The sequence below is a fragment of the Odocoileus virginianus genome, chromosome 26, assembly GCF_023699985.2.
Source record: "Odocoileus virginianus isolate 20LAN1187 ecotype Illinois chromosome 26, Ovbor_1.2, whole genome shotgun sequence".
Classification (NCBI taxonomy): Eukaryota; Metazoa; Chordata; class Mammalia; order Artiodactyla; family Cervidae; genus Odocoileus; species Odocoileus virginianus.
This window is the reverse complement of record NC_069699.1, coordinates 8,741,404-8,756,381: the sequence shown is the minus strand read 5'-3', so window position 1 is coordinate 8,756,381 and position 14,978 is coordinate 8,741,404. Positions and strand designations below refer to the sequence as shown.

The following is a 14,978-nucleotide window of genomic DNA, read 5'->3' as shown; positions in this document are numbered from 1 at the left end:
ATGTGGTTCCAAAGTGCTCTAACAAAAGTTCTGAAGCAGTTGTTTACATGCTCCCCTGAAATGTTTCCATGTCATGGCCAACACCTTAAGCTGTTATTACTTAGAGGTTTACTTCCATTCAACCACTGCTTAAATCATCAACCTAAGAATGAGTAGTGGCATCTACTTAATTTATGGTTACTAAAGGGGGAAAGCAGGGAAAATAAATTAGGAGTTTGGGATTAACATGTATACACTATTATATATACAATAGATAACCAACAAGAACATACTGTATAGGCACAGGGAACTGTGCTCAATATCTTGTAATAATCTATAAGGGAAAAGAATCTGAAAAATTTTATATAACTAAATCACTTTGCTAGAAACCTGAAACTAACACAACAGTGTATATCAACTATACTTCAATTAAAAAAAAGAAAAAAAGAGGGATTCCCTGGCGGTCCAGTGGTTAGGACTCCCTGCTCTCAGGGTGGAGGAGTCAGATTCAATTCCTGGTCTGGGAGCTAAGATCCTACATGCCACCCCACCCCCAAAAAGGGAGAGACAGAGGGAAAAAAAATGAGCAGTGGCAAAAATCCTAAGATCTCTTGTTCCTGAGGGTAGTTACTAACAAACGCCAAAATACTGTACTTGGCTTAGCTACAAGAGCCCAACAAAACTAAGTCACAGCTTTAAAACCAGCCCAAGGTCAGTGCCAAGCACCTCCCCCATAAGGCAAGGCCGGGACGTACCGGAGTGGGACCTGTAGTTCTGGTACAGCTGGTGGATCTTCTTGGGCTTGCGCACCGCGCACTGCTTGTCCACAGCGTTCTTGCTGGCGTAGTGGAACAGGGAGCGCAGATCGCTGAAGCGGAAGGCCACGCCTTTCATGATGCTCTGGGCCGTGTCCCCCGTGAGGAACATGGCGTTGGGGTCGTTGATGCATTTCATCAGCAGCGCCAACTCGGCTTGGGTGAAGTCCTGGATCTCATCACCATAGAGCTCGTGGATGGACCACGGGAGCACCTTGAGCTTCGACAGCCTCCGGGACAGGTTGTACAGAAGATCCTCATCGTCAAAGTACCCTTTCTGAGACCTAATCTGCTGATACACGCAGAAGAGGCCATAGATCTCGCTCCGGTCTTCCTTGAAGTTGGGGCACCGCTTCCGCCCTAATTGCTTATATGCTTCTTCCGTGAGTCTCCCCCGGGGGCAGCTGAGGGCCTCAAAAGACCCCTTGAGAAAAGATTTTATTTCTTTCCAGATCAGGGCAGGGTTGTAGGAGGTTTTCCCTTTGATCATTTTGGGCCATATCTCATTGACGAACACCTCAAACGTCACATACACCCGGGGGTCGCTGTTGCTCGGGCGCGTTTCCACGGTTTTTTCCTCCTCGCCATAGTCCCCATCAGCCTCAGCCTCCTCCTCGTCCTCCTGCCAGTTGGTGATGGTCAACTCTTCCTGCGTGGACCATCCTGCGATGGATCTTTTCAAGCTGCCATCTTCGTTTCTCAGAAAAAACGGTTTGGGCAGAGAAGCATCCAGCAAGAGGAGCAGCTGCTTGGAGGTGAGGAACAGAGGAAAGTTCTCATCCCTGAGGTCCTGGAGCTTGTGGACATTGGGTTCCAGCGGCTTGTAGTGACTGGTGGCCTTGGTAGACTTGGAAAGCTCCACGAAATTCCTCTGCACCTCCTGGCACAGGACGTGGTTCTTGGTCACGAAGATCTGATGTAAGTGCTCCAACTGGGGGGGCTCTTGTGGGGCGAGTTCTTCCTCCCCTTGGCCGGGCCCTCCTGGCTCCCCACCCTCTGCACAAGCTTCACTCTCCTGCTCCTCCTCCAGGCTGCCCACTGTTCCCGCCTCCATGGATCCTTCCTCCTCCTCTTCCTCCTCTTCCTCCTCCTCCTCTTCTTCCTCCCCACCCTGACCCTCCTTTCTGGGCTCCAGTTCCAGCCTTCGCTTCAGCCAGATCTGCTTGGCCAGCAGCGGGCTCCCCGCCTGCTCGGCTTTCTCCCAGTAGCCGTGGAATTTCTTCCACAGCCTGTATAGGCAGCAGGTGGTCTTGCCCGTGCCGCTGCGTCCAATGAGGATGATGGGTTCCAGCGGCCTGGGGTTGAGGCCGATCACCGCGTACTCGAGCTCGCCCACCCGGAACGGGTACTCCACCGTGGCCGTGATGTCGTTGAGGATGTTGGAGGCCATGTTGGTGCTGAAGCTATGGAACTTCATGATGTTAAACTCCGTCTCCACCGCGCTGGCTGGGGGGAAGTACTCGGGCTCGGCGCGGGCCCCGCCCTTCTCGGCCTCCGTGTCCTCCACGTAGCAGCGGGGGATCCGCTTTTGGATTTTCATATTGGCGGACACCTCGCCCTTGTTGATGCCCTTCAGCTTCTTGCGCAGGATGCAGGACAAGCCCCGGTTGTAGGCGCCGCAGATGGCCTGGATGGAGCAGGACAGTTTGTTGTGGTCCAAGACGATGTCCCAGATCCGTATGATTTCCGTGTAGACCCGCCCGGACTTCTCGGTGGGGTGCGTGCAGCGCTCCGCAGCCATGATCTTCTCGGGGTTCTCGCTGCACCGCGGGGAGAAGTCAATCGCCAGCTCCCACAGCATCCGGGCTGCCTTGTCCAGCTTTGCCTCGAAGAGCTGGATGCTTCCTTTCAGGTTCCTCAGCCGCTTCCGCAGGCCCGGGGTCCACTCACCATTGCCCAGCTTCTGGATGGCAAGGATGATTTTCTTCTTCATGACCTTGGTCATGACCTTGCTGGACAGCTTCTTCAGCATTTCTGAAGTGCACTCGATCTCCCACGTCATGTTCTCGAAGTCCAGGAGGGAGACGTCCATCTCTGACACATGCCAGTCGTCCTGGTCGTCGCTGCCCTCTGTCCCCCTGCTACCCTCAGGAACGAGCGCCGGGGCCAAAAGGCCTGCCTGCACGTGTCCCTCCGCAGCCTCCAGGGCCCCGGGGTTGCTCCCGCTGCAATCAGATCCCCCTGCCCCCGGGGCGCCCTGCAGCTCCTCTTTGTCTCCTTTGGTGCCAGCTCCTGTCTCCAGAGTCTCGGGGCCCTGGGGACAGTCCTCCGGGAGGGATGAATCCAATTCCAGCTGCTGAATCAAAGCTGTGATGTCCTGCAGGAGGCAGTCTCTCCGAGAGCAGGGCCTGGCAGCCCCAGGCTCCAGCCTCGTGGCCTGGGCATCGGGGAGGGTCTCCCAGCTGTCAGGAACCCTGGCTTCTTTGGGTGGGGCTCGCACAGGGCCCGGCAGCAGCTTGGAGGAGCCCTTGACCTGAGTGGTGTGAGCCGGGGCCGCCGGGCGTGGGGGCTTCCCGGGGTGGGCAGCGGCATCCTGCCGGCCCCGGCGCCTGCTTTCCATCAGGGCTTTGTTCCAAGCCAAGAGCAGTGGGTCATTCTTCTTCACGCGGTGCCGCGCGTCTCTGCCTTCCTTGTTCTTCAGGTTGAGGTTGATGTCAAACTTTGCCAGCAGACCTACCAGCTTTCCCGTGCGTTTGAGCATGCCTTTCTGGAAGAGGATATGCATCAGCGTGTTCCCGCTGCTGTCCTGCATGTTGGGGTTGAGGTAGGAAAACTCCTCTGGCTTGGACCAGAACAGATCCAGCAGGTGGTTGAGGAGGTTAAAACCGATGTCAGCTGAAAGACACAAAAACCCTGTGAGTGCTGGACAGCTATTCTGGGGAGCAGAGACGCCAGCCGGGGAGGGCTCTTAGAACACAGAACTTCCCCAAGCATTTCATAATGCAGTGGTTCTCAACTGGGGGCAGCCTGTTCCCCAATGGGCATGTGGCTTTGTCTGGAGACACTTCTGGTTGTCATAGTTTAGGAGGTGCTTGTGGCATCTAGTGGGTGGACACCCCACAAATGCATGGCACAGCCCCAAAACAAAGAATTATCCTGCCCAACTGTCAGTAGTGCCAAGGCAGAAAAACACAGAAATCATCTTAATATTCCAACAAGATCCTTTATGTCAGGACCCTTGAAATGATGTAAATAAATGAAAAAGCATGTGCAGCTATGGATGGCCGACTTCGGAATGTAAGAATCTTCTCCATCAGCCCACGCTGACCATTCCCCGTGATGGTCACTCCTTCCCATTGAACTATGGGTGAGGGGCCAAAAGAGAGGGGCTTGGCCAAGAAATAGACCTTTTCCAGATCGTTGGCTTTCCCATAGGAAAGACCAAAGACCACAGCATCCTTTCTAATATCCAGTTTTGTCCTCAAGAAAATGACTGCTGACAGAATGAAGCCTACCTTTGATATCTAGAAAGATGTGGACCGCAGCATGCAAGGGAGTGTCACCTTCTGTGAGAGAAATACTTCGGGGGTCTGCGCCCTTGGTCAAGAGGAGGAAGGCCAGGTCGAAGTCCTTATGCTTCATGCACACAGCAAGCGGCGTCTCCTGGCTGCTCTGGAGACCCTCCAGCAAGGCTGGGGGAGGCAGAGAGGACACAATGAGCCACATCCCAGGGGTGGGACCGTTTCTGCCCTTCAGCCTAAAGCAAGAAAGGGTGCAGACCCCACTTCTAAGGCCCTCCTGCCACCTCCCTTTTTGGGAGGCAAGGGCTTCCCAGTGCCCCTGGGGGGAAAGCTTGCCCCCTCCAGGTGTCCTGTTCCTGGGCCTCATCTCCTTTCCCATCTCTCCAGCTCCCTCTCCGTCGCTGCAGCAGGACCATCATCAGCACTGCCCTGGAGTAGGGACGGTGTGAGCAGATGAACTCCCGGTGTCTGTCCAACACTCTCCATGACACACACTCACTGACCAGGACATGAGCAAGCTTCCCACTTCCTCTGCTCCTATGAAGCTTCTCCACAAGAATGCCCGTTGGCCCTCATTTATCCTGTTCCCTGACCTGTCTCCACGTGCACATCACCTTCTTTTTAGCTCAGTCCACGTTTCTCCTCTGCACTGCTGGCTCCCTGACCTCCACCCTCTTTGGACCTGCAGCCTTCCTGCACTGCTGCTCGCTGGCAGCCATGAGTTCACTCTCCATCCTTGGGCCCTGGCACCTGACCCTGGGGAAGCCTTCGATAAGTGCTTGCTTCACCAGGAACAAAACAGGAATTCCACAACTGCCATGGTTTGGGGGCAAAGGTAGTAAGATTCCACGTCAGGAATGGGTTTGAAGACATTAATAGGCAACCTTCCATCTATCTCCTGAAATCCATGGGTAAGGCCAACACTGGAAAGCTCTGTAAGGCTCTCTGAGAGCTGGCATCACTCCCTCTGAAGGTCATTTCCCTTAAACTGCAAGGCAGGTAGAAAACCATGCAGCCAAGGCACTCTGCCCAGATCCTGCATCCATGAACACACTGAATATTCAAAGCAGCCCTGAGAAAGGGGGACTATTGTCATTCCCATTTTATAAATGAGGAGATGGAAGCCAGTTCGTAGTGGCCTTAGGAAGGGGTTTTGGAGGGGTGGAGGTGTAGGGAGAGGAGGCTGGTGTTTCCAGATTAGCTTTAAATAAAACCGGATCCAGCAAGCCGTCTGCACGCTCCAGACACACATCCAGCCAAGTGCGACTGTGCTGATGAAAGCGGCAGATGTTTCCACCCACCCGTTATCTGGCCGTTTCTTTAAAAACAAGCACCACGAATCCCAATCATGGATCAAAAAAGAACACCGCCGAGTCTGACAAGGACCCACGCAGCGTATCAATCGCCAGAATGGTCCAGCCGAAGGTCAGGAGGAAAAGACCAATGTGGCTGCACCAGGGCTGATGCCCCTCCACAAACCTGATATTTCTCACACAAAACACAGAGGGAAGGGAAGAATTCACAAAAGTGCCTTGACCTGATCACTGCTTCCAGTGAGAAGATATGGAGGAGAAAGAGAATGAGGCAGGAGGAGAATCCAAGGGACTTCCCTGGTGCTCCAGGAGTTAAGACTCCATGCTCCCACTGCAGGGGGTGTGGGTTCGATCCCTGGTCAGGGAATGCCCCACAGCAAGGCCAAAAAATAAATACATTTTTTAAAAATAAAAAGGAGTCTCCAAAATCAAGTGAAAGCGCCGTAAGCTGCAGCACCTGGTCTCCCCTGGCAGGACCCCGGTGCTGACTCAGCATCTGGGACTCACCTCCATGGTCTATCAGGCGGTCCAGGAGCAGGGTCCTCCGCTGGTCCCAGGTCCTGAGGTGGGGGAGGATGGCGCAGAGGTCGAGGTTCGAGAGGTCGCAGTCTTTGATGAGACAGTCCCCGAGCGGCGGCTGCCCGCTCACCTTTCGGGTCAGCAGCAAAAGCACTTCGGGCCACTTCTGTTTTTCCAGTAAAAACTTGAAGAAGGCGTTGGCACAGTTGCGGTCAATGTCATAGACCAGATCAGGAGGGATTTCTTTCAAAAACAAGAACACACCACACTCCAAAAAAAGGTTCCTGTGATTTCTGTCCCCAGCTACAACCCTAAACAGAGGGACATCACTGCCCCAAGTTACAGGAAACCACAAACATGTACTGAGTTATCTCGGCCATGCTACTCAATCACAGGTGAACCTCAGTGACAGAACTCACGAGTGGGCTTCTTGAGAAGCTTGGAAATACCCAAGGAGTGTACAGTCTTAGCCAACAGAGAGAGGAGAAGCATCTGTGGTATTTTTAAAAGGATAGGGACTTCCCTGGTGGTCCAGTGGTTGAGAGTCCACTTGCCAATGCAGGAGACATGGGTTCAATCCCTGGTTCAGGAAGATCCCACATGCCATGGGGCAACTAGGCCCATCTGCTACAACTACTGAGACCTCGCACCAAGAGTCCATGTCCCACCCCAGCTAGAGAGTAGCCCCCGCTTGCCCCAACAAGAGAAAGCCTGAGTGCAGCAAAGAAAATTAAGCACAAACAAATAAATGTTTAATTATTTAAACACTCGTTTAAAAGTTTTTAAAAAATGAATAAAACATGTAAATGGATCGTATATGCAAATTCCAGGAGGATGCATGAAACGAATGACAGAGGTTGCCCCAGGGATGAGATTTAAAGATGGAAGTTCAAGGGGTGGATGATCCACTTTTCACTGGAGGATGCTCTGTGTTGTTTGAATGTTCTCCATGTAGATCATGACATTTATTTTTTAATCAATTCTTAAACAGATAGTAGAAAAGAGTTTTAAGGTGCGTACAGCATCTTTGAACACAGTTGAAGGTTGTCAGAAACCTTACCTTGCAAAGAAGAAAGGAGGCGCAAGAACCTCTGAACCACTTCTTGCTTCAGAAAGCTTTTCTGCAACAAGTGACTTCCTGAGTTCATGTATGTCACCAGGTGCTCGCAGACTTTCTGGAAAATGTCCCCCTCGTTAGCTGGTCCCTCACCAATGCTCAGTTCTGCAAAACAGCCCCAGATGCTTCTTGTGACTGCAGAGATCACACAGGCATAGATTGCAAAGACGATCACACCTCTCCACCCCTCCATGTAGCCAAGCAACCGCACAGCACCTGTTCCCCCCTTCCACCACTCTAGCCTAGCTTCATGACCTGCTATGACAAGGAGAATGTAATGATTGTTGAGTTCTGTGCCAGTTCTGAGCCTGAGCCTCAAGAAGCCTTGTTTAGTTCTATTCGGGTCCAGGCTAGATAAGAAACATCATAAAACAAAGAATCAACCCAGTGGTCCAAACTGAGGCCCCACAGATACGAAAGAGCCCAGTCAAGATCAGCAAGAGGCAGACACTTGAAGAAGTTCTGTTACAGCTATAAGAATAGCCCAGCCTCAGTGGCTGAGCTGCAGGATCATGAACTAAATAAGTGCTTGTTGCTTTAAATCACTAGGTTTGAGGGCTGTTTGTTAAGTAGCAATGGATAACTGATACAATAGTTCAAGGATATAACAGCAGGAGGGTAGCTTACTGCAGCAGCAACATCCAACTACACACCAGCCACCCACACATCTAATTGACAAGTGGAAAAAGCCAAGAGTAAGGAGCCAGCTCTCGAGCCAAAAGAACGAAGACACTGTCCCATTGGTTCAATTTACTGAGAAAGTACTTATGATTAGAAATCACCCAATAAAGGAAGGCTGAAAAGGGGCAAATGCTTTATTTGGTGTCAGATTATACACTCAAAAAGCCCTTCTGGTTAACATGGAATTTCACTAAACAGATCAACTGGATGTGGGTTTTTCACACCTGGCCCACAGCTTAAGTACTATCATGTGGTAAAGAGATGAATGCATGTTCAACGTCATGTTCTAACAGAAGCAGGGACACTTTAAAGGAGATGGAAAAATAAAAGCATCCCATCAGCAATCAGGTCTCCCACAGCAGATCTCAAGGCAAAGATTTGTGTGCAAGTAGTTCAAGAAAGAAGAGATCAGTGAGGGCTGGGGAGGAAGCGGGCAGGCTGTCAGCCCCACAGTCCCCTGGGGGATATGGAGTGAATCACTGAGAGCTGCGCTGTCCAAGGCAAGGGGAATGGGCTTTCAGATTCTCACCTCTATCTGCCACTGTCCACAGCCTGTCTTGAGTGAGTGAGTGAAAGTCGCTCAGTTGTGTCCGACTCTTTGTGACCCCATGGACTATATAGTCCATGGAATTTTCCAGGCCAGAATACTGGAGTGGGTAGCCTTTCCCTTCTCCAGGGGATCTTCCCAACCCAGAGATCGAACCCAGGTCTCCCGCATTGCAGGTGGATCCTTTACCAGCTGAGCCACAAGGGAAGCCCAAGAATACTGGAGTGGGTAGCCTATGCCTTCTCCAGCGGATCTTCCCGACCCAGGAATCGAACTGGGGTCTCCTGAATTGCAGGTGGATTCTTTACCAACTGAGCTATCAGGGAAGCCCTAGGGGCTATAAATTCCCATGCACTTCTGGCTTGAAGGAGCCTGAGCAAAGCAGGCTCCATAAGCCCATAGGCTGTTCTCTTTGAGAACGAGCCTTAGGCGTGGGCTCACACCAGGGAGCACACAACAGTGGGAAGGGACTCAGGGGACCCGAGCAGAGCTCTGACGTCACCTGTCATGCCTTCTGATACATGCCTGGATCACCTTTCAAAAGACTGGGTCAGAGAGCCAGAAACACACACACACCCCAACTTCCCGGGCAAACCCCCACTGCCTTCTAATCAAGAGACTTTCCAGTGCCAGAGAGTGCCACTCTAGCACTAACCTCTAGAGAAAAGGAAGTGGAAACCCTTGGCCCAGGAAGACCCACATCACCTAAGCAAGCAGCCCGCTCTGAGGCACAGAACATGAACATGTGGTTTAACAGTGACTGAACAGTACCCCTGGGCCTGGCGTCCCACCTTCATCCGAGAATGCCTCTGAAGACACAGAAAACAGTGATAATGCACAATGCAGGAAATAGAACACTTGGTAAAGGAGGAAGCTCCTTCTCCACCAAGCAGATGGAAACCTGGCCACTGGGCCCCTGCCTCCTGCCTCACGGCATCATTCTTCCAGCAGGGCAGTTAGTTTAGTACAAAAGTCATTTAAAACTGAACAGAATGATGACCAAGCTTGGCAGCAGAGACAGTTAGATGCAGCTGTATAATAAACGCGTGGCCGTGTGGTACAGGATAACTAAGAAGGTGGTTATAGACCAGAGAAAGGTACAGAAATCAGGCAAGAAACTAGACAGTGATATCAACAACACAGAAAAGCATTAAAGGAAATGTGCTGAAACACAGCTGTGGGTCGGCATCTCTGGGTAGGTACACGTGATTTATTACTCTGAACTTGTCTGTTTCTTCCTAAATTTTCTGTAAGTGTAAGACGGAGAAGAAACTTTGGGTTATAAGGTTGTTTATACATTATAATCACAAGTTTTTTAAAATGATGACTAAGTAATGAACACCAGCCAAAAGACTAGGTAAAAATATGCCAAAGTGTGATTACAATGGATTTTTGTTTTTATTTTTATTTGTTTAAAAAATGGTATTTCTTTTTTTTCTTTTTTGGCTGCTTCCCAAGACATATGGGATCTTAGTTCCCCGTCTAGGGACCAAAGCTGTGCCCCATGCAGTGTAAGTGTGGAGTCCTAACCACTGGCCGACCAGGGAAGTCTCTTTGTTTTTATATAAAATGATATCTTTACAAATTTTCTACAATGATCATATTTAATAGATATATACAAGCAGATTCAAAATTAAGAGAGATCTTTTAAAGCTGCAGTAGTGCTCAGCTGTAATAGTTCTTGTTGTTAGTTGCTCAGGTGTGTCTGACTCTGTGACCACATAGATTGTAGCCCATTAGGCTCCTCTGTCCATGGGATTTTCCAGGGAAGAATACTGGAGTGGGTTGCCATTTCCTTCTCCAGGGCATCTTCCCAACTCAGGGATCAAACCCACATCTCCTATGTCTCCTGCATTACAGGCAGATTCTTCTTGTTAAAAAACAGAAATATATCACTTCAAAAGGAGATTTTTGCTTTTGTATGAAATCTTCCTTTCGAGGTAAAAAAGGTGAAACTGACAAGCTTTATTACACTTTATCAAGTGAAATTTATATAGCCATCCCATTTTTATAAAAGAAAATTAAGATATAGAACTGTAAATGCATGGAATAAGTAAATGACTAAATCACAACTATATTAATGTTTCCAGGCAGGTGGGTTTATGAAGAATATTTTCTTTTTAAAAAAAGAATCTATTGATTTTATAATAAGGAAACGGTATCATCAATGCCGCACGCCTGCATTTACTGAAAAAGAGGGCATTTTGTGGCGCTAAGGGACTCGAGGATGACAACCTCTGAGTCACAGGCTCCATCTGTGGGAGAAACAGCCACACAGAGGTCAGAGTCCTCTTAGTCGTGGGCAAGAGGCACCCTCACAGAGCAGAAGGCAGCTGGCACCTAGGGGAGCATGGAGAGAAAGGCTTCTGATGCCTGGATTTATCCTCTGAAAAGCCACGCACCAGTGAATCAAAGCAAAAATCACAACCCGCCGAGAAGACAGAAGATGCTGCAATCGCCTTCTAGGTCCTGAGGGCAGCCGAGCTGCGAGAGGTGGACGTGCCGCCGTCTAGTGGTTGTCGTGAGCGGCAGGGAAAGACAGTGGACCCCGACCTCTCAGGTTCACCTCGCCCCTGACCTCCCTACCGCCCTGTGAGCCCTGCCTTCCCCTGGCAGCCAGTGAGAAAGGTCCTGCCCTCAACCTGCTGAATCAAAAATCTGCGTTTAAAAGGCTCCCAAAGGATTCACGTGCGCGTTCTTTATTTAGAGAACAGCAGCAATCTTCACCAAGACCCTGTATTTCTCAGGCTCTCTCACCTAGATGCAAAAGCCCCCCAAAGATAACCATCTTCATTTTCATCAGAATAGGGCACAGTAACCACCAGAAAGAGCCAAAGGTGAGAACATCTTTTATCCTAGCCTATATCCTAGCTTGTTCATCTGGGCACACGAGCTAGTGTCCTAATGATGCTTTACGCAGGACCCAGATGTGAAAAACAAAACCCATCAAGTGGACTTTCCTGGTGGTATAGTGGACAAGAATCTGCCTGCCAATGCAGCAGACATGGGTTCAATCTCTGGTCCAGAAAGATTCCACATTCCTCAGAGCAACTAAAGCCCGTGTACCACAACCACTGAGCCCGCGCTCTAGAGCCTGCAAGCCCGTAGGTCTCACCTACTGAAGCCCGTTCGCCTACACCCGGTGTTCTGCAACAAGAGAAGTCACCACAATGAGAAGCCTTGTGCACAGCCATGAAGCCCCAGCACAGTCAAAAATAAATAAACTGTTGCTGTTGTTTAGTTGCAAAGTCATGTCTGACTCATTTGTGACCCCATGGGCTGTAGCCCACCAGGTTCCTCTGTCCATGGGATTTCCCAAGCAAGAATTCTGGAGTGGGTTGCCATTTCCTTCTCCAAGCGATCTTGCCGACCCAGAGATCAAACCTACATCTCCTGCATTGGCAAGTGGGTTCTTTACCACTGAACCACAGGGGAAGCCCTAAAAATAAATAAATGAATTTTTAAAAAAACCCATCAAGTTAAACTTAGGTCAGGAACAAGGGTACCAGCCCCCTAGGTAGCAACTCTTCTAAAAATAATGCTTCCATTGTGCACACTAATGTGTGAATGGGGAGAGATTAAAATCCATATAGTCTTCATTTTTATGAAGATTTACCTTCATTCCCATGGCCCCAGGCCCTCCTTCTGTCCTTCCCTCCCACTGTCTTCTCAAGTACTATTCCGCACAGAAAACCATTCTGGGTTAAAGTCTAAAATGACACTGTCCAAGACAGAGGCCCACTAACTTAATTACATAAAAATAAAGTTAATTAAATAAAATTTCAATTCTTCAGTTGCATGTTGTTGTTGTTGCTCAGGCACTCGGCCATGTCTAACTCTTTGCAGCCCCATGGACTGCAGCACGCCAGGCTTCCCTGTCCATCACCAATTCGTGGAGCTTGCTCAAACTCATGTCCATTGAGTCAGTGATGCCATCCAACCATCTCATCCTCTGTCGCGCCCCCTTCTCTCCTGCCCTCAATCTTTCCCATCATCATGGTCTTTTCCAATGAGTTGGCTCTTTAACATCAGGTGGCCAAACTATTAAGAGCTTCAGCTTCAGTATCAGTCCTTCCAAGGAATATTCAGGACTGATTTCCTTCAGGATTGACTGGTTTGATCTTGCTGTACTGGGGACTCTCAAGAGCCTCCTCCAACACCACAGTTCAAAAGCATCAATTCTTTGCTGCTCAGCCTTCTTTAGGGTCCAACTCTCACATCCATACAGGACGACTGGAAAAACCATAGCTTTGACTAGACAGACCTTTGTTGGCAAATAATGTCTCTGCTTTTTAATATGCTGTCTAGGTTTGTCATAGCTTTTCTTCCAAGGAGTAAGCGTCCTGTAATTTCATGGCTGCAGTCACCATCTGCAGTGATTTTGGAGCCCAAGAAAATAAAGTCTGTCACTATTTCCATTGTTTCCCCATCTATTTGCCATGAAGTAATGGGGCTGGATGCCATGATCTTAGTTTTTTGAAGGTCGAGTGAGTGTGTATGTGTCTGTGTGTATGTGTCAGGGGCGGGGGGGTCCATTTTCCAGGAGGTGGTGAGGAAAACAAATGCCAATGTGGCCAGGTGGATGATAGCCTATTCAAAATGACCTAGGCACCCAAAATGACTTAGACATGGTCCAGATATCATGGATGTTCATGACCCCCCCAGAGAGGAACTGGGCCTCTAGCACTCATCTTTTCCAAGTTCCTCTGACCTTTGCTCTCCCTCCTTTCACCTGAAAGATTCCCCCCCCCGCCCCACCTGAAAGCTTGCCTGATCATTCCTGGCGAAATTAAATCCCAGGAGATAAGAGGCAAAGTAATCTTCCGGACCCAGGGGAAAACAAAAAAACAGTCCCCCATTCATGCTGTGTTTCTGTGTCTAAGAATTGCCAATATTCACACCCTCTTTTAGGCCGCCCTTCCCAATAGCACAGTTGCTTTTCTAGATGGTCTCTGTGTGCTCAAAGCAATAGGGAAAGACTAGGTTTTGCCACTTCTCTGACCGTTTCTTTGTTTTCTTAGGAGGGCTCACCTGCCATGTCGTGTCGAACTTGGAAAAAATACATGCATGTGCTTTTCTCCTTCCTTGTGAATCTAACATATGGAAGATCCATCTAAAAATCCAAAGGAGGAGAACAAAGGAAGGGAGGGCTGGGTGAAGGAATCCTGGATGCCTATCATCCCACACTCGGCAGAGCCCCATTGATTTCTATCTCAGTGTCTGAAAGATGCTTAGTCCTCATTTTATCCACTTGATGATGATTCCCCTTCTGAATACTTGACGAGGCCTAGGAAGTACTGGACTCCTTGAATCCATAACTGCTAACAGGATCCAAGGAGTTTTTAATCAATGGCAGAAAAAGAAATGATCCTCCTGAACATAAAACAGCCAAGAAATCCTATCAACTCTATGACATGACCATAGACTCTAGAACAGGAGCCAACAACAAAGATAGCAGCAGGCACATCTTCCCGCTTCTTAAAGGAAGGGGGCCGGGATACTTATATACGCACACAAGTTTTTTTCTTTTTTTTGCACACAAGTTTTTAAAGTTAAAAAAAAAAAAGAAACAGAACCAAATAGAGTTCTTACAAATTAAAACTGAGTTCCCAAATTAAAAAATGCAATAGACAAGCTGAATTATAAAAGATAAAGCTAAAGTCCTAGTTAAAGATCTGGAAAGAAAAAAAAGAGAAAGCATTAGGGAACACAGAGGGGAAGCTCATCTGTGTGAAAGTGCTGGCAAAGAGACACTGGAAGGAAACAAAATGATACATCATTTCCCTGAGCTAAAAAAAAGTTAGACTAAAAGGGATCATAAGGTGCTAAGCAAGAAGAATGAATAAGGACCCACACCTAGATACATCCCAGGGAAATTCCAGAACTCTAAGGACGGGAAATTCCAGAACTCTAAGGACAGGAAATTCTAGAAGGGAAAATAAATAAGACTGACATTACTTCTCATCAGTAACGGAGGCAAGAATACAAAGTGTGAGGAACGAGGTTTTACAGCATGCTTCACAAATCCAAGAGATCCCAGACTGTCACACACCAGAAAAGACTGCCGTTAAACTGTGACACATCACTGATCATGCATTCCAATTCAAAGATGGCAAAACGTGGGGGAAAGTGCAACTGAGGATTGATGAAATACAAGGCCTATATGCAGACCAATTCTCAATCTAAGGACAGAATAAAGACATTTTCAAAAACCCTCTAAGTCTACTATGCAGTGAAAAACTTACTGCAGTTGGTACTTGGAAGAGCAAGAGAGAAATCCAGACAGACAGTATGAGCCGCAAGTGCTATATATGAGTGCAAGAACTAAAAAAAGCATCTATGTGCTGGGGCTACAATCTAAATAAAAGTCTAAACAAACCTAAAATCATTTGTGTGTACATACACATCTGTACACACACACACATACAATGATGTGTTTGTATGCTTCATCAAACTAGGATGCTTAGAGAGTATAATATTTCAAGAGCAAAGTTTTCAGGGCATTTGACGATTCTTCTCATTGGGTGCGATACGCAACTAGTTGTA

The 14,978-nt window shown here is 48.6% G+C and overlaps 1 protein-coding gene across 1 annotated transcript in view; it reads right to left on the bottom strand.

Annotated features, from left to right (window-relative positions):
* The window catches only part of TRANK1 (tetratricopeptide repeat and ankyrin repeat containing 1), a 93,927-nt gene that overhangs the window by 36,014 nt on the left and 42,935 nt on the right, over positions 1–14,978 (bottom strand). Inside the window, 4 exon segments of the mRNA XM_020902119.2 lie at positions 735–3,629; positions 4,250–4,426; positions 6,076–6,330; positions 7,148–7,309. Of these exon segments, the coding sequence (XP_020757778.2) occupies positions 735–3,629; positions 4,250–4,426; positions 6,076–6,330; positions 7,148–7,309 (3,489 nt within the window).